Source organism: Piliocolobus tephrosceles, chromosome 2 (genome assembly GCF_002776525.5).
Source record: "Piliocolobus tephrosceles isolate RC106 chromosome 2, ASM277652v3, whole genome shotgun sequence".
Classification (NCBI taxonomy): Eukaryota; Metazoa; Chordata; class Mammalia; order Primates; family Cercopithecidae; genus Piliocolobus; species Piliocolobus tephrosceles.
In genome coordinates this window covers 107,781,830-107,808,416 of record NC_045435.1, presented here as the reverse complement: position 1 = coordinate 107,808,416, position 26,587 = coordinate 107,781,830, and the positions used below count along the sequence as shown (strand labels likewise).

General features: G+C 36.5%; 1 protein-coding gene across 2 annotated transcripts in view; it reads left to right on the top strand.

Annotated features, from left to right (window-relative positions):
• Positions 1 to 26,587, top strand: part of PIK3CA (phosphatidylinositol-4,5-bisphosphate 3-kinase catalytic subunit alpha) — a 90,813-nt gene that overhangs the window by 39,547 nt on the left and 24,679 nt on the right. The window contains exons 1-9 of one of the 2 annotated variants that reach the window (XM_023184798.1): positions 5,991 to 6,049; positions 10,297 to 10,724; positions 11,240 to 11,449; positions 12,870 to 13,120; positions 14,811 to 15,056; positions 15,768 to 15,853; positions 21,109 to 21,214; positions 21,997 to 22,149; positions 22,260 to 22,394. In XM_023184798.1, the coding sequence (XP_023040566.1) occupies positions 10,373 to 10,724; positions 11,240 to 11,449; positions 12,870 to 13,120; positions 14,811 to 15,056; positions 15,768 to 15,853; positions 21,109 to 21,214; positions 21,997 to 22,149; positions 22,260 to 22,394 (1,539 nt within the window). In that variant the 5' untranslated portion in view covers positions 5,991 to 6,049; positions 10,297 to 10,372. Of the gene's footprint in view, positions 1 to 5,990; positions 6,050 to 10,296; positions 10,725 to 11,239; positions 11,450 to 12,869; positions 13,121 to 14,810; positions 15,057 to 15,767; positions 15,854 to 21,108; positions 21,215 to 21,996; positions 22,150 to 22,259; positions 22,395 to 26,587 lie in introns of those variants that run through there. The other variant, XM_023184797.3, reaches the window with a different exon arrangement.

The following is a 26,587-nucleotide window of genomic DNA, read 5'->3' as shown; positions in this document are numbered from 1 at the left end:
GGTGTTGCTAAAGATGTGTACAAGCTCAAGTCACTAGTTAGGCTCTTTGTGGTTTGATTAGCTTTTGTCCTTTTCTTTGTCCAGGAGACACCCCTAAGTCTGTCCACCTGTCTTACCAGTGCATGCCATTGGTCACAAGGTGGGCTGGTTAATAAAAAGGAATAAAGAATTGGAGACCAAGTATTGTACTACTAGAAAACCAAAGGCAAATGTTAATATATTTTTTTCCATTTGGAATAGTAGTCATTCTTTTAGTTCTGTATTTTGAAATCATCATTTACCAAATACAGTCTTCTTGATGTGAAAATGTAAACAGAATTTTCAGTGTTACTTGATTTGGGGTCATTGGAACTGAGGATGACGGTTTACTTCTGACTACCTGCTGCTGCTTTTATATGAAACTGTGATAATCTGCCTTGACTCCCTTCTTCCCAGGAAAGAAAGAAATAAAATAATTAAATAAGAAAAGAAATATTTAGTAGAAAACTCTTTATCACTGTGGAATCATTTGTATCCTGTTAAATGGTATAATATGAAATATATATCATTTTCCACTTTAAGTACATTTACCTTTTCTCATAATCATATCTTTCCTTCACCTTTGTTAATGTTTAGCTTTAATTTTAAGCTTATATTTTATTCTGAGCTTGTATTTTAAGAAACTTTAATTTGTCCTTTTGCACACTAAAATTTGAATTTTTAAAATTCAAGTATGCTGGGCACAGTGGCTCACACCTGTAATCCCAGCACTTTGGGAGAACGAGATAGGCGGATCACTTGAGGTCAGGAGTTCGAGACCAGCCTGGCCAACATGGCAAAACCCTGTCTCTACTAAAAATACAAAAAATTTAGCTGGGCATGGGCACACACTTGTAGTCCCAGCTACTCGGGAGGCTGAGGCAGGAGAATTGCTCTAACCCAGTAAACAGGTTGCAGTGAGCTGAGATCATGCCACTGCACTCCAGCCTGGGTGACAGAGCAAGACTCCATCTCAAAAAAAAAAAAAAAAAAAATTAATCTATACTTCATTAATGGTTCTTTACCATTTGATTTTGCTATTCAAACTGGATTCTTTTAACCCACCTTGGTCACATTTACTGATAATCAGAAGTCTACGTTGCTATAAATATTACTCACCTAAGCCTTAATTATTTGTCATTAAAAAAAAAAATGTTAGCACAGATCCTCTCTAAACCCGTTCATGGGCCTCATATTAGGAAACCCTTGTCTTATATAATTCATTAAGTCTCTGAAATGTATTTTTATAACATGTTTCTTAGCACTGTAAATATGAATTTAATAGTGAAAATGAATTGCAGTTCCTCACTAAAGGAATTTAAATTTTTTGCATACTAGTGATGAGAACTTGATTTTCCACCCTGAAGTTGTAAAGGTCTTTTGGTCTCTCTAAAAGTGTGAGTTAAACCTGTTTTCTCATGGCCAGCTTTTAAAGGTCGGTGAAGGACAGCACTTTGAAAGAAATGGATAATATGCATCCTTCCAGAGCTAGTATATATTACAGCTGTCCCTTTGGACTCACTCCAGAAACAGCTCAGTGACTCTTAGAGGAAGAGAATTTTAGAGGCCCTAACTGGGGTCCAGAAAATTGTACTGAAGGATACTTGCTTCCCATGCATCTCCACTATAGTCAAATTTGTTTAAAATTATGCTTCTTATCCCTCAAATCCAAATTTGAGTCTCTGAGTGCTTTTGATTTTTCTTTAACCATCCATTTCTTACTATTTCTATTGCTATCTCTTTGTTTAGGCCCTTCTTACATTTTCACTGGAGTAATTTCAACAATTTAGTTTTTCTACCTGCTCTTCTATGCTCTAGGATTATAGTGACCTCCCCCCACAACCCCCCACATAAAAGACCCTATCCTGAAAAAATTCGTAGCCTAATAGGAGGTCAAACATAACTATAGATAATTTTAATGAGTATGTTGAGGTACAGTTACAGAAATACATATAAAAGGCTGTGGTAACATTTAAAAAGGGAGTAACTGACTCTAGAAATATTTAAAGTAAGTTTCAACTGCAGTAATAAGACCATCAAATTATTAACCCAGATTTGAATCATGTTTCTGTAGCAAATGAAGAGGAAAGTTTTGTTCTGTTCCAAATCAGACTAAAGATTCATTTGGTAATTTAAAAATCAGAAAAGCTTTTTTTTTTTTTTCCTCCTAGTTAATGAGTTGTAGGGGGTGAAGGAACCATCTCTCTCTCTCCTCTGGAGGCTCAGTATTTGGGTCTGAGAAATAAACTTGACAGTAGACAAATTAACAGGAGAAAAGGCATGTAAATGTATCGTATGCATATGCATAGGGGTCCTACAAAGTATGAGACTCAGATAAGGGCCAGAGGGCTGAAGCTTAAATAGTACTTTTAGCTACAGAAACAAATATGGCTTAAGGCTCCTGGAGGATGAGGGGAAGAACTGCACTGTGAACAAAAATTGTCTTGCTGTGTGGATAAAGTCTCGCAGGTAGTAGCCCTCAGAAGACTAGGTGAAAAGTCTGTATGGGCCTGGTGTCTTGGGTGTGCAGACCTCTAGTCCCCTCTTCTGTGATAGCAGTTAATGTAGATTCCAGAAGATGGGGTTCACAATTACATTCCTTCTGGAGAAACTTCGCTCTTGATAAGGGAAACTTCAGAGAAAGCCCTTTCTTCACTTTAGGAAGAGAAGAGGATGGAGAGACAGAGGTACAGGGGAATGTCAGACCTTGGTTCTGTTGCTACTTTTTTAGTTCAAAGAACTCATCATGTCAAAGCATCATACTTTGGGGTGTAGTTTTCTGACCCCTAACATGAGCAAATAAAGAGATGTAACTGAGTTAGCCACAAAACTATTTTTTTCCTGTTGGCTCTATCTAAGAATGAGAGTGGAAAACGTTTTGTCAACATACATCTAAAAGTATGGGTAAAACTTGTTTTACAAACTGTTGGTCATTCAGCAAACATTGAAACAGCTTCTATATTTGTGGAACATAAATAACTAGAAAATACAAGCTGCTTATTTTAGCAAATTGTGGCTGTTTGCATTGATCGGGCTGCCACTTGTGCCATTGTGCTGAGGTATGCTTCAAAATAACTTTCTTTCTTATTTTTAATGACTTTTTAATGCAGATACGATATCGATGTTTTAAAAATATAAGTATTTGGTGGTTTTTTTTTGTTTTGTTTTGTTTTGTTTTGAGATGGAGTTTCGCTCTTTTTGCCCAGGCTAGAGTGCAATGGTGCAGTCTCGTCTCACTGCAACCTCCGCCTCTCAGGTTCAAACAATTCTCCTGCCTCAGCCTCCCAAGTAGCTGGGATTACAGGCACCCACCACCGTGCCCAGCTAATTTTTGTATTTTTAGTAGAGGCAGGGTTTCACCATGTTGGCCAGGCAGGTCTCAAACTCTTGACCTCAGGTGATCCACCCCCCTCGGCCTCCCAAAGTGCTGGGATTACAGGCATGAGCCACTATGCCTGGCCTAAAAACATAAGTATTTTAAACATAATACACTTTTGAAATTGAAACCTGAACTGAAATATTTTTATAAAATATACTTTTTGCATATTTTAAAGTAATTAAGCCAGAAAACATCTTACGCTCTATTTATAGAGACTGGTAATCCATAGTCAAGTAATAGTTTTCTGTACTCTGCCTTGGAAAGACTGACTCCAGAGTATTGTACAAGATTTTCATTGCCCCATTTTGAGATGAATATTAGCAAAAGGGCATATCCAGTAATGGCAAAAATGAGATGGTAAACTATCTTGCCTGAATTATGGTTGAAGGAATTGGCGAAAAAAGATCCAGGGGAAAGTCTAATAGCTTTCAAGTATGTGATGAGATAGAGAAAGCACAACTGAGAGAATGAACAAGATAATTTCGGAGGAATAATGTTTAGGGATAACTTCAGAATTACTCCACAAAAAGTTTCCTATCAGGTAGTAAGCTCCTAGCAATGAAAGTACCCACTTAAATCACTTCTGAGATACTTTGCTATTTCAAGATTTTAACTTAATGGCTTAAAGAACTTAGGTTGACACTGCAGGACTGTGGTTTGCAGAGGCAGGGCTTGGGATAACTTAGCCACTGGGCACTTACCCAGTTGATACCAGATAATTCTTATACATTACAGGGATCAGCAAAGTTTTTTTCTGCAAAATGCCAGATAGTAATATTTTAGGCTTTACAGGCCATATGGTCTCTATAGAATCTGCTCAACTCTGTTGTTGCAGTGCGAAAGTATTATTGACATTATGTAAACACAGTTTGTTACCTGTGTTCCAATAAAACTTTATTTACAAAAGCAAGTGGTGAGTTGGATTTGGCCTGTGGGTCTTACTTTGACCACCCTTGCCTTAAATAATGAAATCTAGAAATAGAATTCTAATGTAAATAGAGACAGGCTTTCAATTTAGGGATTGAAAATCAAGCTGTCAAGATGTCATTGTCTTATTGGTCTGAAAGAGTACGCATCAAGTGTTCAAAATAGTGAATTGCGCAATGAATTAAGAAACTTTCCAGTATAAAAGTCAAATGACAACGGAGAATCTGATACTGTTTTTTACTCTTTATTTCTGCTACTTAGTTGTTCTTAAAGGTATCGTTACTTCTGCTGGGTAGTACTGTCTACCCAATTGGACTGCTGATGCAGACCCAGTCCATACCAACAAGTTAACACAGGTTCAGGCTTTCTGAAGATGTTTAAGTACTTCCTTCCTAAGCACAGTAACTTTTAACAGTAATTTTAACACCAGAAGAAAGAAGTAAACAAAAATCTCTGATGATCGAGGCATCCGTTGTCACATATTTTGTGCTCTTAAGGTCATACAGCAGAGCCTCTTGTATTATCTTTTGGTCTGTTGGCCTTTAGTTTATACTTTGTAAAATGGTGGTCACATGTCAATGCTGACTAGAAGAGGGAGATGCTACTATAATCGGGCAGGTTGGCCTTCGCTCAGAAGTGACCATTGACTGATAGAAAACAAAGAAATGGGAGGCATTCAGCAACCTGGGGTTGTTGATTTTAGGACCAGAAATGTATCCCCAACTCTCCACCAAATTTCTCAATAATCCTGAAGAGCTTTGCTGTTTGTGTTTTAGTATAGCCCAGTAATTGGTGCTTACGATGACTGTAATTCATCAAAAAGGTAAATTGTGAATGGTGCACACGCACACACTTCTAAGAAAATAGGACTGCTCTATTTTGAACAGTCTTCACACTGAAATAACTTATTTCGATATATAGAAAATTAGGATAAGCAAAACCAATTTATTTACTCTTAAGACTTCCAGATAGTAGTGATTTGTCAATATGCATATAAATCTTTAGTCCTGGCATTCTGAACTCAAAACCTCAATAGACTGGTTTCTTGACCCTTAAAGTGTTTTATTTTTAGTAAATACGTTTTTAATTCTGTGACCTTAAACCTCCAAACTACATTAGGATTGCATAATTTTATAGTGATTTATCCCCCTCTATTGCTTTAAATTTAATAATTCCATCTTCTTTATCAGTATTTAATTTTTTCTGTAGTCTAAAGGCCCTTTTATTTAAAATGTTATATATTCTGATTTCTTAATTTTAGGGATTTTTCTAAAATTTCTCAATTTAAAACAATTGAGAATATGTAATTTTTACACTTTAATGTTCATTTGATTATAACCTACACTTGAAAAGCAATTTTTAAAGAAATCTGAGAGAATTTAAAAATCATTTTAAAAGCATCATGTCATTTTTAGCTCAAAATACTTGAGACTTTTTTTTTTTTTTTTGGAGACAGGGTCTCGCTCTTGCCCAGGCTGGAATGCAGTGGCGCCATCATGGCTTGCTGCAGCCTTGACCTCCCAGGCTTCAGATCTTCCCACCTCAGCCTCCTGAGTACCTGGGACCATAGGCATCTACCACCACACCTGGCTAATTTGTTTGTTTGTTTGTTTGTTTGTTTGTTTGTTTGTTTTGTAGAGATGGGGTCTTGAGCCCAGGCTGGTCTGGAACTCCTCAGTCCAAGCGATCTTACTGCCTCAGCCTCCCAAAGTGCCGGGATTACAGGTGTGAGCCACAGCCCCCAGCCCAGAGTCTTCTTTTTACTAACAGTGTACAACATAAAATTCAAACTCTAACATGTTTTTACATCTGGTCCCTACCTACCTTTCACCTCTCCTTCTTTGTCACATACTCCACCTGTTACCATGCACTTTAGACTCAAGTAATAAAAATCAGCTTGTATTGCTAGGAACAGGCTGCATTCTTTCATGGTCTGACTTTATACACACTCTCTTGTGGCAATCTAGAACACCCTTCTATAGGCTCTCTTACGTTCAGGCAATACCCTCTCTGTGAAATTTTTAATCTATAATATTCTACTGAAACCTTACCTCTCTGAAGCCTTCCCTAACCTCCTCAGGCTTTTCCATTGTTCGTATTCTATCTTGTAACAATTATCACATTGTTAAAGTCATTTCCCAGTCAACTATGAGGCGCTTAACTGCAGAAGGGAAAGCATCTTTTTAACCTTTGTTTTTGTACCATACTTAGCCTTGAGACTGACATTAAGCAGGTACTTCTCAACAAAAACAGGGTAGAGAGAGATAACAAGGGATTCCCGACACCTAAGCTGTAGATAGCTATAACATTTCAATAGGAATCTTGGGAATCTGGGGAACTGGAAGCAGCTGGGAAAGCACCGGCATCTGAGCCACTCGGTACTCTTCCAGGCTTGTTTGTGAGCCTTGCTACCTTCAGGTATTAGCACTTGAAACATAACTTCTTTATGAAGCTCCTTATTTACTTGCCTTCTTGGTTAAAAAAAAAAAAAAACCGAAAACTTTTTCTTACCCCATCTGGTGCCAGCAGTGTATAATTCCTAATAAGCTTGAAAAGGTAATGTTGGTAATACTTTACAAGTTTATTGCTAATGTTTAACATTTATTAAGTGCTTACTGTGTGCTGATCTCTGTGCCTCTGTATTTTTCATATATCACCTCATCTATCTTCACAACAATTCAATGAAGTAGATGCCATTATTACCCCAATTTAACAAATGGGAAAAATGAGATTCAATGAGATGAACTAAACTACCAAAGGCCATACAACTAGTGACTAAGGGGGCCAAAATTTGAATCTAGTGTAGATTCAAATTAGAGCTCATTCTCTTATTCACTACTGGTGAATATTGCCTGGCCATAACTGAAACCCAAATAACAGCATAGTTATAGTATGGGCTTTAAAATAATCTAGACCTGGATTCAAAATCCATGTGTTGGAGGCAAGTGACTTCACTTCTGATCTTCAGTTTTCTCATATGTAAAATGATAATATCTTCCTCAATAGAGTTACTGCCCACTCAAGTACATGGTACATACTCAAAAAACAAATGTTAGTTCCATTTGCCACTTCTACACTTTATGTGAACCCGGGGGTAATGGTTTGTACAGAATAAGGCCTGGCATGAGAAGACAAATAACCATCTGACAAATAAAAAGACTGTCATTCTGTCTACCAGAATGTCAACCCGTGCCTGCCTTCCAGGATCAACAAGTGTTTTATTACCATAATCACGTTTATTCTCTTAATGAAAAGGGTGTGTCTTGAGTATTTAATAGTTAATTACCCATAAATATACTACTGTAGACTAAGGAATAAAACCAGTGATCTGTCTACTAACTAGGCTTCTTTCTTAGTAATACTTAGGAAACATATGAGGGTTCCCTGTGGGCTGTTGTTTATTATATAAAATAGTTGCTCCATTAGTTCCATAATAGAGACCTGTCAGTGCCATTCAGCAGAGAAAAATCATAAACACAGCTGCTGTTTTTGTGTGGCTTGTGGTTTTAGTTTTGTTTTCATTTGAACTTTTTTATGCAGGCATGTCATTTAAAAGTAGTCATTTGGCGTTTTCCCTTGCATTCTTCAAATTTTTTGTAGATTTAAAAAAATTTAAGTCACTTCTATAATTGTTCATACAGATTGATCCATCTGGTCTTTTTACCAGCCAATGAAATTTTTTACATGTAGGAAATAGGACAATTATTTTAAATATTATAAGTTCAGTGGATCTCTTTTATAAGTTTGAAGAAAAATAGTTTCAACTATCAAAAAATAATTTTCTTATATTATTCATTGTTTCCAGTTAATTTCTGTATTTCTGTGGGTGGGAAAAAGGCTAAAAATTTCTGCTATTCCTACTCTTCACATCCTTTATATGTTATAACTCTGAAGCATACCATAATTATTTGTTTGCAACCAAGAATTGGTACAGCATAAATGTATAATCAAATTAGACCCTCTCGCTCTCTTTAAGTCACCCTGGCTATGAGGTGGAGGTGGATTATAGGGGGCAGGCATAGATTCAGGGAGACCATTTAGGCCTTTGCAGTGGTCCAGAAAAGAAATAGTGATGACCAGCCCAAATACCACAAAGAGTGGTATTTGAAAGAATGTAGACAGAATAGAGAATTAATGAAGCTTGTTGATGGGTTAGATGTTGATTGGTGTGAGATGGAGAGAGGAGTAAGGGATGGCAGGTTTCCTCTCTTTCTTGTGTTCGTTCAACTCTTATCTGTTTTTTTGTTTTTTGTTTTTTTTTTTTTTTTGAGATAGAGTCTCACTCCGTCACCCAGACTGGAGTGCAGTGGAGCGATCTAGGTTCACTGCAACCTCTGCCTCCCAGGTTCAAGCGATTCTCCTGCCTCAGCCTCCTGAGTAGCTGGGATTACAGGCATGTGCCGCCACATGCAGCTAATTTTTGTATTTTTAGTAGAGATGGGGTTTCACCATGTTGGTCAGGCTGGTCTCGAACTCCTGACCTCGTGATTCACCCGCCTCAGCCTCCCAAAGTGCTGAAATTAGAGGTGTGAGCCACTGCGCCTGGCCTCTTATCTTTAAAGGATTAAGTTTATGTTACCTACTATGGGAAACCTTCCCACCCCAAATTTGATGACCGTGTTGTGCTTTTATAGAACCTGGCACTTCTCCAGGATAGCATTTATTCTGTTTTGTAAGTGTGAATTTAATTACCCCACACACAGCATACACATAATTTTCATATTCTTTGCTTTGTCTTGTGAAGGCAAGGGCCATGTCTATCTTATTCATCATTTGATTCCCACACCCAACATAGTCCTGGGGATAGCACCAATGCACTTTTGGTGCATAAGCAAACAGTGTCATTTATAGCTGTTACCTACCATTCCTGATAGACTAATCAAATATAGTAGATTATCTAGGCCTTTTTGATTCATTTCTGTAGCTTAACTTTCTTTCTTTTTCTTACTGGTATCTCTCACTTTGCCTTTTGATATACTCTTACAGTTTCACTCACTGAATAAAAGAAAATATAAACAGCAAGAAGTAAACTTGTGTTTTATGGATTTTGATAATATCTTCTAAAAGACCCCTAAGATTGTTTATGTCTTAAAAAATTAAAGGCCTTCAACTCATAATTAATACTTAATAGTTTTTAAAATATTACAAATTGATTGGAACATGGCACTGACAAAGAGAGTCATGGATCTTATTTATGTGTAGATTCATTTCAATCAGAAGTGTTAGGACTGGGTTATTTGAGAAAGTAGATAGATCATTACAAATTCATCCTCATACTTCAAGGAAAAATCATTGATGACACTTTCTAATATTGTGAATATACACCTAAATCATACTTTAAGAACAGAATGTCTAAGATATCACCTAGATAAGAATCAACACAAAAAGAAAAAGGAAAATTACAAAGATTGATTTAAGAAAGAAAAGACTAAGCCATAAAATTTCTCATTATTACATGAGGCAGAGAGTGAAATGAGGGCAGAGAGTGAAAAAGGAAAAGGATTTGACTTCTCTAGGCATGGTTTTATTTATTTTAAAATAAGAGCAGTGGACCCATGATCTAAAAGATTCTTTCTGGCCTAAATTCTGTTGTTCCATAAGATAGAAGAGAGTAATAAAGGTGATATGCAACGGGAATTGTGGGTTGAATTGCAGCTTTTCATTCTTCCCATAGCGTTATCTCTGGCTTGATGAAACCTGACTTAGAAAATCCACTCAAATATATATAATGTTTTCTTAAATGACTTTATTAAATTTAATTAAATACAAGTGGTTTTTATAATCTCTGCTGAAATAAATTCTTTATAGCCTAATTTAGAGCAACAGTCTCGATTAAAATATTTAAGATGAATTATTACCTCTTAGCCTAATCACGTCAAACCATGGAAAATTAGTTTTTACATTTTAGTAATGTTATAAATGTATTCTGTAGTTGTATCTCTTTTAACTTACATTTTCCTTCTTTGATTTAGGTTTCTGCTTTGGGACAACCATACATCTAATTCCTTGAAGTAGTTTTATATGTAAAACCTGCAAAAAATCAGAACAATGCCTCCACGACCATCATCAGGTGAACTGTGGGGCATCCACTTGATGCCCCCAAGAATCCTAGTAGAATGTTTACTACCAAATGGAATGATAGTGACTTTAGAATGCCTCCGTGAGGCTACATTAATAACCATAAAGCATGAACTATTTAAAGAAGCAAGAAAATACCCCCTCCATCAACTTCTTCAAGATGAATCTTCTTACATTTTCGTAAGTGTTACCCAAGAAGCAGAAAGGGAAGAATTTTTTGATGAAACAAGACGACTTTGTGACCTTCGGCTTTTTCAACCCTTTTTAAAAGTAATTGAACCAGTAGGCAACCGTGAAGAAAAGATCCTCAATCGAGAAATTGGTATGATACAGTATCCTATTCTAAAATGCAAATAACTATGAAGCTTAACTGTTGTCTCTTACTAAAATATTTCTGTCTAAACCAATACCTTCGTAATCTTAAATAGCTTTCTAAATAAAAATCATTATAAATCTAAAGTATGTTTTACTATTGAACTATGGAACTATTTTTAACACCTTGATATTATTCCATAAGGTTTTATTTAAGAAATATCATTTGGGGGATGACTTACATTTGTTATATCTCAATTTTGTTATTCTTTTAAAAATGATTGATAGGAATGTTTGCTGCCTTTGCTCTAATTGCTGAATATATTATTTTTTATGTATTAAAAATATTTGGGACTTTATCAACTCTTAATATATGTGCATTCATCAGAAATTTTTTTTCACCTAGAGGTACTTTTTTTACTCTATTGTGATCTTCCAAATCTACAGAGTTCCCTGTTGGTAAAAAAACATTTTCATACTATGTATGTAATAGAATGTTATATTCTTTATGTAATTTTATTAAAGGTTTTGCTATCGGCATGCCAGTGTGTGAATTTGATATGGTTAAAGATCCAGAAGTACAGGACTTTCGAAGAAATATTCTGAATGTTTGTAAAGAAGCTGTGGATCTTAGGGATCTCAATTCACCTCATAGTAGAGCAATGTATGTCTATCCTCCAAATGTAGAATCTTCGCCAGAATTGCCAAAGCACATATATAATAAATTAGATAAAGGTAAGAAAATGACTAATCTACTCTAATCGTTACTATAGTGCAGTCTTCTGCCTGTGCCTAAATCTTTGTATAGTCTTTTTTGTTTTTTTTTTTTTTCCAGCTGGATAGTAAGCTGCTTGAAGGCAGGGACTGCTTATACTGACAAGACATAGTTGAATGCTAAATACAAATTGTGTACAATCAATATTTATTGGTTGAATTTTTGTATGAATATGATACTGATTTCTTGGTAAATTGTCTGTAAAGCGGAAGAAATACGAGTTTGAAATTTACTATTTTTTAGGATTCACAATTAGAGCTGATTATCTTTTCATAAATAAAAACAAGTATAAATAGAAACATTTCATGAAATTTTGGGAAAACTTTATACATTCTTGTTGTTACATATCATAAATACACCAGAAAAAAATAAGTAATTTTCTTAAATATTAAATGCAGTAATTCTGATCATGAGTGATAATATATAGGTAGATTTTTGACATTTAATGTATCAGTTTCTAGAATTGAGTGAACAGGAAACTATATAAACTATATTGTTTTCGAAATACATGTCATTGTATCAGATAAATGTCTGTATTTTTCAGGGTAACAAAGTAAAATTATCAATTTGAGTTAACTCTCACGCACTATTAAATATCAAATCCTGTCAGTAGACTAAGTTAAGACATCTTATTACTATTTTATCCGTATTTTTCAAAGTAGTTTAATGCAACATAAGATCTTTCAAAAATCTATTCTAGCATATATTTTTAAGTGAAATGCTTTTTTCATTTTCGCCAGCATTTCTTGTGAAAAATTTTCAACATATAGACAACTTGAAAGAAATTTACTGTGAACACCCAAGCCTCTCTACATAGTTTGTCTTCCCATTTTCTCCATCTTTCTTTTTTCTTTTTTTTGGCCTCTTGGCTTAGTTAATCTTAAAAGGAGAAAATTAGACAATCCATTTCCTCTCCCCTCTTAATTTTCTTACCTTTCCTCCCTCACATTTTCTGTCATTCTAATTCAACATCTTTAAGCCTCCATTGGTTCTTTGTTTACTTCCCATGGTTACCAGAAACTCTCACCTTAGGCACTGTCAAACCTTTGATACCATCATGAATCACTGTTCATAGGGGCGGTACCCATGCAGTAATGTCATACAGTTTAGAATGGAAATTAGTTTGGTCTCAGATACTCGTGACCCACTTGTCACAGTTTTGTGTGCTTGTCATAAAACATGAGAGTTGGGAATGGTCTGGCAGCCCGCTCAGATATGAACATTTTCTATTTCTACTGATATTTACCTAGTTTTAATTGGGCTGATTAAAAAGCATTTCTGATATGGATAAAGTAATGATAGTGCACACTTGTTGAAATTTTTCCCTTGAAAAATGAAAGAGATATGGTGATTGCATCTAATAATGTTTTCCTGTTATAGGGCAAATAATAGTGGTGATTTGGGTAATAGTTTCTCCAAATAATGACAAGCAGAAGTATACTCTGAAAATCAACCATGACTGTGTACCAGAACAAGTAATTGCTGAAGCAATCAGGAAAAAAACTCGAAGTATGTTGCTATCCTCTGAACAGCTGAAACTCTGTGTTTTAGAATATCAGGGCAAGTATATTTTAAAAGTGTGTGGATGTGATGAATACTTCCTAGAAAAATATCCTCTGAGTCAGTATAAGGTGAGTAACAAGTTTCAAAATATTAATTTTTAATTTAAAAAAATCACATTGAGGATGAGTATCTTTTTTTTTTGTTTGTTTGAGGCGGGGATGGAGTCTCACTCTGTCGCCCAGGCTGGAGTGCAGTGGCATGATCTTGGCTCACTGCAAGCTCTGCCTTACAGGTTCACACCATTCTCCTGCCTCAGCCTCCCGAGTAGCTGGGACTACAGGCACGCACCACCACACCTGGTTAATTTTTTGTATTTTTATTAGAGACAGGGTTTGCACCGTGTTATCTAGGATGGTCTTGATCTCCTGACCTCATGATGCACCCGCTTTGGCCTGCCAAAGTGCTGGGATTACAGGCATGAGCCACCGCGCCCAACCAAGTATCTGTATTTTTAGAATATACTTATTGATAAGTAATATTAGTAAATACCATTTGTAAGTTTATTCTTTTAATTCTGTGATTAATTCATTTGAGAGGCTGAAAATGTTGGCATTTACTCTAGCTCCCAAATATAGCGATTTCATGAGTGTTGTTGTTGTTGTTTGTTTGTTTTTTGAGACAGGGTCTCGCTTTGCCTCTCAGACTGGAATGCAGTGGTATGATCATGGCTCACTGCAGCATCAACCTCCCAGGCTCAAGCAATCCTCTCACCTCAGCCTCCTAAGTGGCTGGGACCACATGCATGTGCCACGATGCCCAGCTAATTTTTTTTTTTTTTTTTTAGAGACAAAGTCTCATTATATTGCCCAGGTTGGTCTTGAATTCTGGACGCAAACAGTCCTGCCACCTCGGCCTCCCACAGTGCTTGGATTATAGGCATGAGCCATTGTGCCCAGCCTATTTCTTGATTTTTATCCCCTCCAACCAGTGGCCCTGGAATGGATTGAAAGAGACATTTCAAAAAATCCATGACCTACTGTTAAGATATACTATTGGTACTTTCCTACTCTCTTTTTCTATTTATTAAATAAATACCTATAAGAAGCAACTATGTTTGTGCCAAGCATATGTCAAGTACTAATTTACAACACCAAATAAAACTTGGTCCTGGCCTTCAGGTTGCTTATTGTCTAGTGGGGCTTATGGGTAGGAAAATAATGTGTATACAGTAACCTTTATATTAAAAATCTCTATCCTAACTACCATTTCAAAATTCAGACCAGTGTATTTAGTATTTTTTGTAAATATTTATCCATAATATTACTGGTCTCCACTATTTGTGTTTTTTTGTTTTAATTTTAGCAAAACTAATGTTTCTCAGTACGTTTGGACAAAAAAGCAAGTGAACAGCAGCCTTTGGGTGGGACATCAATATGACTTAATAGATTGAATGACAGAGGTGTCCTAAGTGATACTGCTTTTCTGTTACCAAATACAATGTTTTCATAATGAGTATCCCGTGATCCTTGTTTTTAATTCCTTTTTTGGCCTCCAGTTAAGGGTAGAACTATAGTTTCAAAAGTTGACCTTAATTTTTTTCTTTATGCAATTTATATTCAGAAGTGTTTGGTTGATCTTGTGCTTCAACCTAAATCCTAAATGTTAGTATTTTAAATGTTATAGCAGCTGCTAATAAATGTGGTCTATAATGTTTATCGCCTTTACAGATTAATGTGTACATTGTTATAATACTCTTACATGTTACTTTTAAAATGAAAAACCTTACAGGAAATGGCTCGCCCCCTTAATCTCTTACAGTATATAAGAAGCTGTATAATGCTTGGGAGGATGCCCAATTTGATGTTGATGGCTAAAGAAAGCCTTTATTCTCAACTGCCAATGGACTGTTTTACAATGCCATCTTATTCCAGACGCATTTCCACAGCTACACCATATATGAATGGAGAAACATCTACAAAATCCCTTTGGGTTATAAATAGTGCACTCAGAATAAAAATTCTTTGTGCAACCTATGTGAATGTAAATATTCGAGACATTGATAAGGTAAAGTCAAATGCTAATGCTTATTATTTTATAGAATTTATTTTATATAACCTTTTTCTTGAACTATGCAGTAATCTGTTGACCTATAGTATGTTTTCAGATGGTTAGGAGAACACCCAAATCTCCGAATGTAAAAATATATCATGAATTTTACTTGAGCTTCCATCTACCTTAGCTATTATACAGCTCACAGTCCTTTGTTAATAATTCTAATATTCACAATTCTAGCTCTTAAAATCAAAAGTTTTATGGAATTCGTTTGGCAGAAAGACCTGAGCCAACCTTAAGTGAGGGTTTTTATAATCTTTATTAACCCCACTTAGTATAAATATTCATGTATCTTATTAAAGAAATATTAATGTCTTTATGAGGTACTGCTTCATCAGCTAAGGAAGTAGTATTTAGTAAGTATGTTTACTAATTTAGCTTTCTAAAATATGGAAACTCTGAATTACATACCTCTCTTAAAGGGATTGGGGGCCTATATTTATGTTTTACTAGTGTGATGTCTCCATTGTTATTAGTGGATGAAAGCAGCAACTAATTTTGGTGAAGACTCTACATCAGTATTAACTTATTATATATGTGAAGAAAAGGAGAACCAAGCTATATCTGAACAAAAATTCCGTGGTTTTATATTGAGTATATCTAGTGTGTGCATATGTGTATGTTGAGTGTATACATTAGTAAATACATACTTTTTTCTTTCAGATCTATGTTCGAACAGGTATCTACCATGGAGGAGAACCCTTATGTGACAATGTGAACACTCAAAGAGTACCTTGTTCCAATCCCAGGTGAGGAAGTATATAGACTTATATTTCCAAAGGTTATATTAGTGTTTAGCAGTGTGATCAATAAAAGCAGTATATTTTTTTAGACCAGCCTGGGCAACAAAGCAAGACCCCAATCTCTACAAAAACTTTTTCTTAAAAATTAGCTAGGCACTGGCCAGGCACGGTGGCTCACGCTTGTAATCCCAGCACTTTGGGATGCTGAGGTGGGTGAATCACAAGGTCAGGAGTTTGAGACCAGCCTGGCCAAGATGGTGAAACCCCAACTCTACTGAAAATTTTAAAAATTAGCCAGAGGGTGGCAGGTGCCTGTAATCCCATCTACTCGGGAGACTGAGGCAGAAGAATCTCTTGAACCTGGGAGGCTGAGGTTGCTGTGAGCTGAGATCGCACCACTGCACTCCAGCCTGGGCAACAGAGCGAGACTCCATTTCAAAAAAAAAAAATGGCCGTGCGCGAGGGCTCAAGCCTGTAATCCCAGCACTTTGGGAGGCCGAGACGGGCGGATCACGAGGTCAGGAGATCGAGACCATCCTGGCTAACACAGTGAAACCCTGTCTCTACTAAAAAAATACAAAAAACTAGCCGGGCGAGGTGGCGGGCGCCTGTAGTCCCAGCTTCTCGGGAGGCTGAGGCAGGAGAATGGCGTGAACCCGGGAGGCGGAGCTTGCAGTGAGCTGAGATCTGGCCACTGCACTCCAGCCTGGGCGACAGAGCGAGACTCCGTCTCAAAAAAAAAAAAAAAAAAAAAATTAGGCACAATGGCACGTGCCTGTAGTCCCAGCCATTAGGGAATTAGGGAGGCTGAGACAGGAGAATTGCTTGAGCCTGGGAGTTCCAGGCTGCAGTCAGCTATGATCGTGCCACTGCATTCCAGCCTTAGTGAGATCTGATCTCAAAAAGAAAAAGTATATTTTTTTATACTTCATCATTAGCTTTATACAAGCTATATTTTAATAAATTAACCAGAAATGTGTATATAGACCAGCAAGACTTTCTGTCAAATGAGTATCAGTCACAGGATTATTTTATTGATTCTGTCTAAAGTTTTTTCAGAATAGTTTCTGATTGTCTCTTTTCATTGTAACAGAGCAGAGTATGGTTACAGTTTTATGCTAATGATTTCCCCCATTAGATTAAAAACCTAGCATTTTGTTCTTTTCCTATCTCCATCATCATTCACATGAAGGAGAACTAAGAGTTGGCAAACAACTCCATAACCAAACTACCCTGAGGCAGTTTCCTTCAAATCACTCCCAAGAATAGATATTTATGACATTCAAATAAAGGGTCTTTGGGAGCAAATTAATTTATTGGGGGAGAGGGAGTTATGGGGAGGATTTTAAATTATTACTGCCTGGATGTGATGAAGAAATAAAAAGTAGTATAATCCAATAGCTCACTATCCTGCATTTCTTTGCTTCTCTCTATAGAATCATTTTGGAGTAAGAGTACCCCTGAATATAATAGCAGTAATATTTCAAGAGAACTCAAATTGTTATTGGACTTTATAATAAAATAACAATACAGCTAACTAGTGACTCCTCCTGAAGTAAATCTCATAATGAAGTTAGACTGAGTTGTGAGACATTCAAGAAAAAGTTCTGGTCTTGTTGCTAAAGATTGCCACGCTTCTAGAGCCTACGTAAAGTTCAAAGAGATGGTAGCCTTGTCTGCCACAGGAAAGGAAGATAGTTCCTCAGCCTACATAAACCATTGTAGGTCAAAAAGCATATCATTCAGGTCAGAAATGAGATTGTGACAACAAACAACTTTAGGATTTTTTTTTTTTTTTGAGTCGAAGTCTCACTCTGTGGCCCAGCCTGGAGTACAGTCAAGTTTCAGCAGTTCTCTTGCCTCGGTCTCCCGAGCAGCTGGGACTACAGGCACGTGCCACTGCGCCCAGCTAATTTTTTGTATTTTCGGTGGAGAGGGGTTTCACCATGTTGGCCAGGCTGGTCTTGAACTTCTGACCTCAGGTGATCCACCCACCTCAGCCTCCCAAAGTGCTGGGATTACAGGCATAAGCCACCATGCCCAGCCAGGATCTTTTTAAATTCTTGCCAAAACAAGAGTTTATATCCCACTCATACTGTATGCCTCACACTGATTAGTGGGGTGGTTGTAGGAGGAAAAGAAAAACAACATTTTAGAAAATAATAGCCAGAATTTTTCCATATTTGGTAAAAACTATAAACCTGTCAATCCAAGGAGTTCAACAAGCCCCAAGCAAAGACCCCAGAATAATGCTGGATAGAATTATCCTAGCTAGCTGTTTCAAGTACCAAAAGTTAAACTAGCTTTATAAAAGTAAAAGGTAGGCTGGGCGTCGTGGCTCATGCCTATAGTCCCAACACTTTGGGAGGCCAAGGCAGATGGATCATTTGAGCCCAGGAGTTTGAGACCACCCTGGGCTACATGGCAAAACACAGTCTACCAAAAATACAAAAAATTAGCCTGGGATGGTGGTGTGTGTAACTATAGTCCCAGCTACCCAGGAGGGTGAGGTGGGAGGATCACCTGAGCCCAGGGAGGTTGAGACTGCAGTGAGCCATGATCGTACTGCTGCAGTCCAGTCTAGGGGGCAGAGTGATACCCTGACTCAAAAAAAAAAAGTAAAAAATAAATGTATTTAATAATATATGATTAAAATGTTGAAATTTTAGTAAAATAGCTATTTAGAAAGGTCTATATTTGTCTTTTCTTTAAGCATTCTGTAGTCTAAAAGGTGAAGTATATATGGTAGTAGTGTGAAAATTTAAGTAAACTTCTTAAACTTTTCTGTGCTTACAAAAACAAAAAATCAGATAAGTGAATATGAAGTTATTAAAAAGATAGAAAAGTAGATTTTAAAAATTCTTACTATTTGTTTCAAATCTGCTTCCTTTATGCTAAATTAGATGCTTTATGATTTCTTCGTGTTATGAGTATCTCCCAAAATCAGAATCAATTTGGACTATATAACGCACACAACCATTTTCTAGAAACAAAGAACTTAATTGAGCGTGTGTATATGTGTGTGTGTTTGTGTGTTGTGGGATGAATGAACTTTAGAAGAAAAGAGAAACATGCTTTATTTTGTTAGCATAGGGCTGAACAAATAGATTGGTAGGACATAGCTCTCTTAGAAAGAATATAGAACACATTATTAATTTATGAGCACTTCTAAAGATTTAGGAGTAATAAAAAGTCTGGTACATTTAAGTAGATGTATCTTTAATTTTTCTTTTTTTTTTTTAAGACAGAGTCTTGCTCTGTCACCCAGGCTGGAGTGCATGGCACAAACTCGGCTCACTACAACCTCTCCCTCAGCCTCCTGAGTAGCTGGGATTACAGGTGCCCACCACCATGCCCAGCTAATGTTTGCATTTTTAGTACCGATGGGGCTTCACCATATTGGCCAGGCTGGTTTTGAACTCCTGACCTCAGGTGATCCGCCCGCCTTGGCCTTCCAAAGTGCTGGGAATACCAGTGTGAACCACCGCACCCGGCCTAATTTTTTCTAAATCATTGTGGACTTAAGTCCCATAACGTTTTACTCTATGTGTTTCTACAATTATATTTATTACTGGGCATGGTAGTATGCGTCTGAAATCCCAGCTACTCAGGAGGCTAAGGGTGGCTGAGGCAAGGATCGTTTGAGCCCAGGAGTTCGAAGCTGTAATGCACTGTGTCATGCCTGTGAATAGCCACTGCACTTCAGCCTGGGCACATAATACCCTATCTCTAAAAAATAATAATAATAACATTTGTTGTTTCTTTTACTTTTAGAATTCTTGCCAAATTTCCCCATTTTAAATATGTCTTCTTTCTATAAATAGACCATATTTTAAATAATCTTTGTCCATACTTGAGCAAAAATACTAGAATAAATGGAACTTATTTTACTGATGAAGTTTATTACTTAGTTTGGCTAATTAAAAACAATTTTTATACTGTTTTATTGTTGATTAAAAATTATTTTATTTATAATCAAGATTAGACCAGAATGATAAAGAAGACATTTGAAAAGTGTTTGAAGTTACTGTCCAACATATGAGCTTCTATCATGGGCCAATTGCTATTCTAATTCCTTTGCTTGTGTTATCTCATTTAATTTTATGAGATACTTATCAGCCTTATGAGGGTAGGTACTATTATTAGTCCCATTTCATAGAGGAGGCAAAAGACAAAGCAGGGGTCACACAGTTAGTGAAAAAGGGGAAATAAGATTCTACTCCAGTCTGATTTCTGAGCCCATACTCTATTCATTATTATAATGTTATTTTAAAATGCAAAACTGTTTATTGTATGTGGTTCTTTACAAATATGTTCACCAAAGACAGACATAATTTCACATGTAGCACCCAGTAAATTGAGGAAATTTGTCATTAAAATTTGAATAATTTTTTTATCTTGTTCACTTTTTGTAGCAGTGTTTTATTCTTCCCTTATGAATGTGAAGTTTTATTACCTTTTATAAAATAATTATTTTTCAATTCAAATACTTTTATGTATCCATCACTTTATTTACCTACTGATTTATTTAGATTAGTGGATTCCTTTGGATAAAACTATATTATGTATGAAAGTAACTAAATATAATCATAATAGGAAATCTCATTTTACCTTGTTTAGTTTTCCTTTTCTATTTGACTTTTATAAGCAAAATTATATATATAAATAATAAATATATATTCATAATATGTATTTATATTATGTATATATTATATAATATAAATATATATATTATAAATATAAATAAGTTTTTTAGTGACATATGTAGCACACATGCATAAAAGTATACAAACCATAATTGTATAGCTCAGTCACAAAGTAAATCAATACCCATGTCTTCTGCTTTTAACAAATGCATACATTTCTGTGGTTTTATTCCTAGAATTGGAGCTGGGTCACAGGGAATACATAGGCTCACTTTTATTTGATTATGCTTTCCAAATTGGTTGTAACAAATTATACCCCCATACTCTAAGTGTATGAGATTTCCTATTACTGCATGAGCTTACCACCCCTTGGCATACATAAGAATGGCTAAACTATAAAGACTGATGATCTCCATAAGATTTTAATTTTCATTTTCTGTATGACTAATAATGACTCCCTTTTCATGTTTAACTATTTGAATATGATCTTATAAAGTGCCTTTCCAAACAGTTTCGTTTGGTTGATCTTTTTCTTGGTGATTTGTAGGAGTCATTTATATACTTTGGATGAAGACTTTTTTTGATACATTATTTTTTCTTTAAAATTTTACATAGGTGGAATGAATGGCTGAATTATGATATATACATTCCTGACCTTCCTCGTGCTGCTCGACTTTGCCTTTCCATTTGCTCTGTTAAAGGCCGAAAGGGTGCTAAAGAGGTAAAGTATTTCAAAAGGAACAATTATGTTTACTTTTATCTTTTTTTATTTATTTATTTTTTTAGGTAAAGATAGATGTTTATTTGACAAATAAAACACGTATAAATAAAGTAAATCTTTTTCTTTTTTTTATTATACTTTAAGTTCTAGGGTACATGTATACAACGTGCAGGTTTGTTACATATGTACACATGTGCCATGTTGGTGTGCTGCACCCATTAACTTGTCATTTACATTAGGTATATCTTCTAATGCTATCCCTCCCCGCTCCCCTCACCCCACAGCAGGTCCCGGTGTGTGATGTTGCCCTTCCCATGAATTATGTTTACCTTTAAAAACTCCTGATTATACTGCTGATTGAATTTTTTGACAAAATGGATGTTATTTTTTATTTAAGAAAATATTAATAAATCAAACATATTTTTAAATTTTTAATAAATATAGAAGAATACCTTGGGAGAGCTTCAGGAATTTATTTATGATGAATGTGTTTTGAGTTCTTATTGATACAATTTTTAAAAATGCAAAGTGACTATATAACAGGCATTGCATGCAAATATCTCATGCTTGCTTTGGTTCATATTTTCTATTTATAATTAAAATACATGTAATTTCACATGGGGAAAAAGGAAAGAACGGGCTTAAGCTTTGAAAAATCAATTTTTTTTAGGTATTCCCATTATTATAGAGATGATTGTTGAATTTTCCTTTCTGGCGAAGAAAAGTGTTTTGAAATGTGTTTTATAATTTAGACTAGTGAGTATTTTTCTTTGTTTTTTAAGGAACACTGTCCATTGGCATGGGGAAATATAAACTTGTTTGATTACACAGACACTCTAGTATCTGGAAAAATGGCTTTGAATCTTTGGCCAGTACCTCATGGATTAGAAGATTTGCTGAACCCTATTGGTGTTACTGGATCAAATCCAAATAAAGTAAGGTTTTTATTGTCATAAATTAGATGACAGTCTAATTTATATTGACTATAGTGGCATTCAAGCCTTCTCTCTTATGTATATATAATAGCTTTTCTTCCATCTCTTAGGAAACTCCATGCTTAGAGTTGGAGTTTGACTGGTTCAGCAGTGTGGTAAAGTTCCCAGATATGTCAGTGATTGAAGAGCATGCCAATTGGTCTGTGTCCCGAGAAGCAGGATTTAGCTATTCCCACGCAGGACTGGTAAGGCAAATCACTGAGTTTATTAAGTGTCAGTCATAATCTGTGGATTTAGGTACATACTTTCTTTATGGAAAAGGATCCATGTATTTTACTGGCATAGATACTGTGAGCTCTAGGACCAATATTGCAATAGAATTAAGTTCTCTGTATGCTAATATTTTTACTGCAACTCTGCTTTTTTAAAGCCCTGGCTTGCCTTCATTCATTTAACAAATATTTATTGAGTGCCAACTATGTGTAAAGCACTGGGAAAGGCACTAGGTAATAAAGTCATGAACTAAACAGACTTTCATTGGGTATGCACTCTAATGGTGAAAATAGATATTAAGCAGATAAAAGCAGAAATATAACATTACAGTTGACCCTTGAACAACGTGGATTTGAACTACACTGATGTACTTATATGTGGATTTTTTTCAATAAATACATTGGAAAATTTTTTGGAGATTTGTGACAATTTGAAAATACTTGGAGACAAACTACATAGCCTAGAAGTATCAAAAAAACTGAAGTTAGGTATGTCATCAATCCATAAAATATATGTAGATACAAGTCTATTTTATCATTTGTGACCATAAAATATACACAAATCTATTATAAAAAGTTAAAATTTATCAAAACGTACACACACAAACACAGACCATACATGGTACCACTCATAGTCAAGAGAAATGCAGAATACATAAAGATGCAGTATTAAATTGTATCTGCATAAAATTAACTAGTACATACTGTACTACTGTAATAATTTCATAGCCACCTTCTGTTGCTATTGTAGTAAGCTCAAGCGTTGAAGATATACACTTAAAATGCTATGTAGGCTGGGCGCAGTGGCTCATGCCTATAATCCCACCACTTTGGGAGACCGAGGCGGGTGAATCACCTGAGGTCAGGAGTTCAAGATCAGCCTGGCCAACATGGTGAAATCCCGTCTCTACTAAAAGTACAAAAAGCCAGGTGTGGTGGCATGTGTCTGTAATCGCAGCTACTTGGGAGGCTAAGTTAGGAAAATCGCTTGAACCGGGGAGGCAGAGGTTGCAGTGAGTCGAGATCACGCCATTGCATTCCAGTCTGGGTGACAGAGCAAGACTCTGTCTGAAAAAACAAAACAAAACAAACAGAAATGCTGTGTAATGCTGATCATCTCTACATGAGCACTTCATCACTTCAGTAAATTGTTTATTGCAGTAAAAAATGATCTCTCTCAGTTCTTGCATATTTTTCGTCATGGTTAGTGCAATACCGTGAACACTGAATATGAGGCCTGTAAGGAGAGCCTCTAGTGATGCTGCAGGTGCTCTCAAGAAGCAGAGAAGTCATGACATTACAAGCAAAAAGTTGAATTGCTTGATGTGTACCATATATTGAGGTCTGCAGTTGCAGTTGCCCTTATTTCAGACAGACAAGTCATCTTGTAAACAGACAACATAAACTTTTGTTTGTTTGTTTTTGTTTTGTTGAGATGGAGTTTTGCTCTTGTTGCTCAGGCTAGAGTGCAATGGAGCGATCTTGGCTCACTGCAACCTCCGCCTCCCGGGTTCAAGCAATTCTCCTGCCTCAGCCTCCTGAGTAACTGGGATTACAGGCATGCGCCACCATGCCCAGCTAATTTTTGTATTTTTAGTAGGGATGGGGTGTCTCCATGCTGGTCAGGCTGGTCTCGAACTCCTAACCTCAGGTGATCCACCCGCCTCAGCCTCCCAAAGTGCTGGGATTACAGGCGTGAGCCACCGCCCCCAGCCAAACTTTTTTTTTTAATAAGATATGGGGTAAGTGGCTCATGCCTGTAATCCTAGCATTTTTGGAGGCCGAGGCAGGTGGATCACGAGGTCAGGAGTTCAAGACCAGCCTGGCCAATATGGTGAAACCCCATCTCTACTAAAAATACAAAAATTAGCCGGGCGTTGTGGCATATGCCTGTTAGCTACTCAGGAGGCTGAGGCAGGAGAACCGCTTGAACCCGGGAGGCAAACGTTGCAGTGAACCGAGATTGCGCCACTGCACTCCAGCCTGGGCAACAGAGTGAGACTCCGTCTCAAAAAACAAGAGAGAGAGATGGGGTCTCACTATGTTGCTTGGGCTGGTCTCAAACTCCTGAGCTCAAGTGATCCTCTCTCCGCTAGCTCCCAAAGTGCTAGGATTACAGGTGTGAGCCATCATGCCCGGCCAAAAGACAGCACAAATATACAGTATCAATAAACACAGTATAGTATTATAAATGAATTTTCTCTTCCTTATGATTTTCTTAATGGTGTTTTCTTTTCACTGTCTTACTCTATTCCAAGAATATAGTGTATAGTACATATATACCAAGTAAGTGTTAATCAACTGTTTATGTTTCTGTTAAGACTTCCAGTCTACAGTAGGCATTTGTAGTTAAGTTTTTGGGGAGTCAAAATTTATACATGGATTTTCACTTGTAGAGGAGATCAGTGTCCCTATCCCCTATATTGTCCAAGGGTCAGCTGTATAAATCATGTTAAGTGCCAGGAAGGAAAAACAATAGCTAAGAATAACTAACTGAGGATTTGTGGGGAAAGGCAAATATATATATGTATATATGGTTCAGGAAAGACCTCTCTGAGATAGTCACCTTGAAGTTGAGACTGAAGTACAGCTATACCTCTGAGGTATTGTGAGTTTGATTCTAGACCAATGTACTAAAGCAAAAATCACAATAGAGTCACAAATGTTTTGGTTTCCCAGTGCATATAAAAGTTCTGTTCACATTATACTGTCATCTGTAAAGTGTGTGATAGCTTTATGTCTAACACAACAATGTACATTCTTTAAAAATACTGCTAAAAATTGCTGATGATCATCCAAGCCTTCAGCAAGTTGTAATCTTTTTGCTGGTGGAGGGTCTTGCCTCAGTGTTGATGGCTGCTGACTCATCAAGCTGGTGGTTGCTGAAGTAATGTTAGACTGGCTACAGCAATTTCTTTAAGATGACAATGAAGTTTGCCACATTGATTGACCCTTCCTTTCATGAAAGATTTCTCTGCAGCATGTGATGTTATCTGATAGCATTTTACCCACAATAGAACTTCTTTCAGATGTGGAGTCAATCCTCTCAAAACCTGCCATTGCAGTTAACCAGCTGCATTAGCTCCTAACAAGAGAGTCAGCCCGAAGCTTTGAAGCCAGGCATTAACTTCTGTTCTATAGCTGTGAAAGTCCTAGATGGCTTCTTCTTCCATTATAAGACTGTTTTGTTTACATTGAAAATCTTGCTTAGTGTAGCCACCTTCATCAGTTATCTTGGCTAGATCTTCTGGAGAACTTGCAGCAGCTTCTCCATCAGCACTTGCTGCTTCACAGCTTCTTTTTTAAACCTCTTAAACCAACCTCTGCTAGCTTCAAACTTCTCCTCTGCTGCATCTTTGTCTCTCTCAATATTCATAGAATTGAAAAGAGTTATGGCCTTGCTCTGGATTAGGCTTTGACTTAAGGAAAAGTTGTGGCTGGTTTGATCTTCTATCTAGACCACTAAAACTTTCTCCATTTCAGCATTAAGGCTGTTTTGTTTTCTTATACTTCATTCACTGAAGTAGCACTTTTAGTTTTCTTCAGGAACTTTTCCTTTGCATTCACAACTTGGCTGTTTGGCACCAGAGGCCTAGCCTTTGGCCAGTCTGGCTTTTGACATGCATTTCTCACAAAGCTTAATCATTTCTAGCTTTTGATGTGAAGCAAGAGACAGGGCACTCTTCCTTTCACTTGAACACTTAGAGGCCATTGTAGGGTTATTAATTGGCCAAATTTCAATATTGTTGTGTCTCAGGGAATAGAGAGTCCTGAGAGGAGGGGGAAAGAGAGCAAGGGTTGGTTGGTGAAGAAGTCGGAACATACAACACCTATCGAATAAGTTCACCATCTTAATTGGCTCATAGTGCCCCCAGTTGCATCAAAGATCTTTGATCACAGATCATCATAATGTATAATAATAATGAAAAGTTTAAAATATTATAAGAATTACCAAAATGTGACACAGAGATAAAAAATGAGCACATGCATTTGGAAAAACAGTGCCAGGAGACTTGCTTTATGTAGGGATACCACCACAAACCTTCAGTTTGTTGGAAATGCAGTATCTGTGAGGTATAGTAAAGCAAAGCACAATAATACAGGGTACGCCTGCATAAATACATTGTTAATTGAGGTTGGAAGCAGAGAAAACAGCAGGTCTTCAC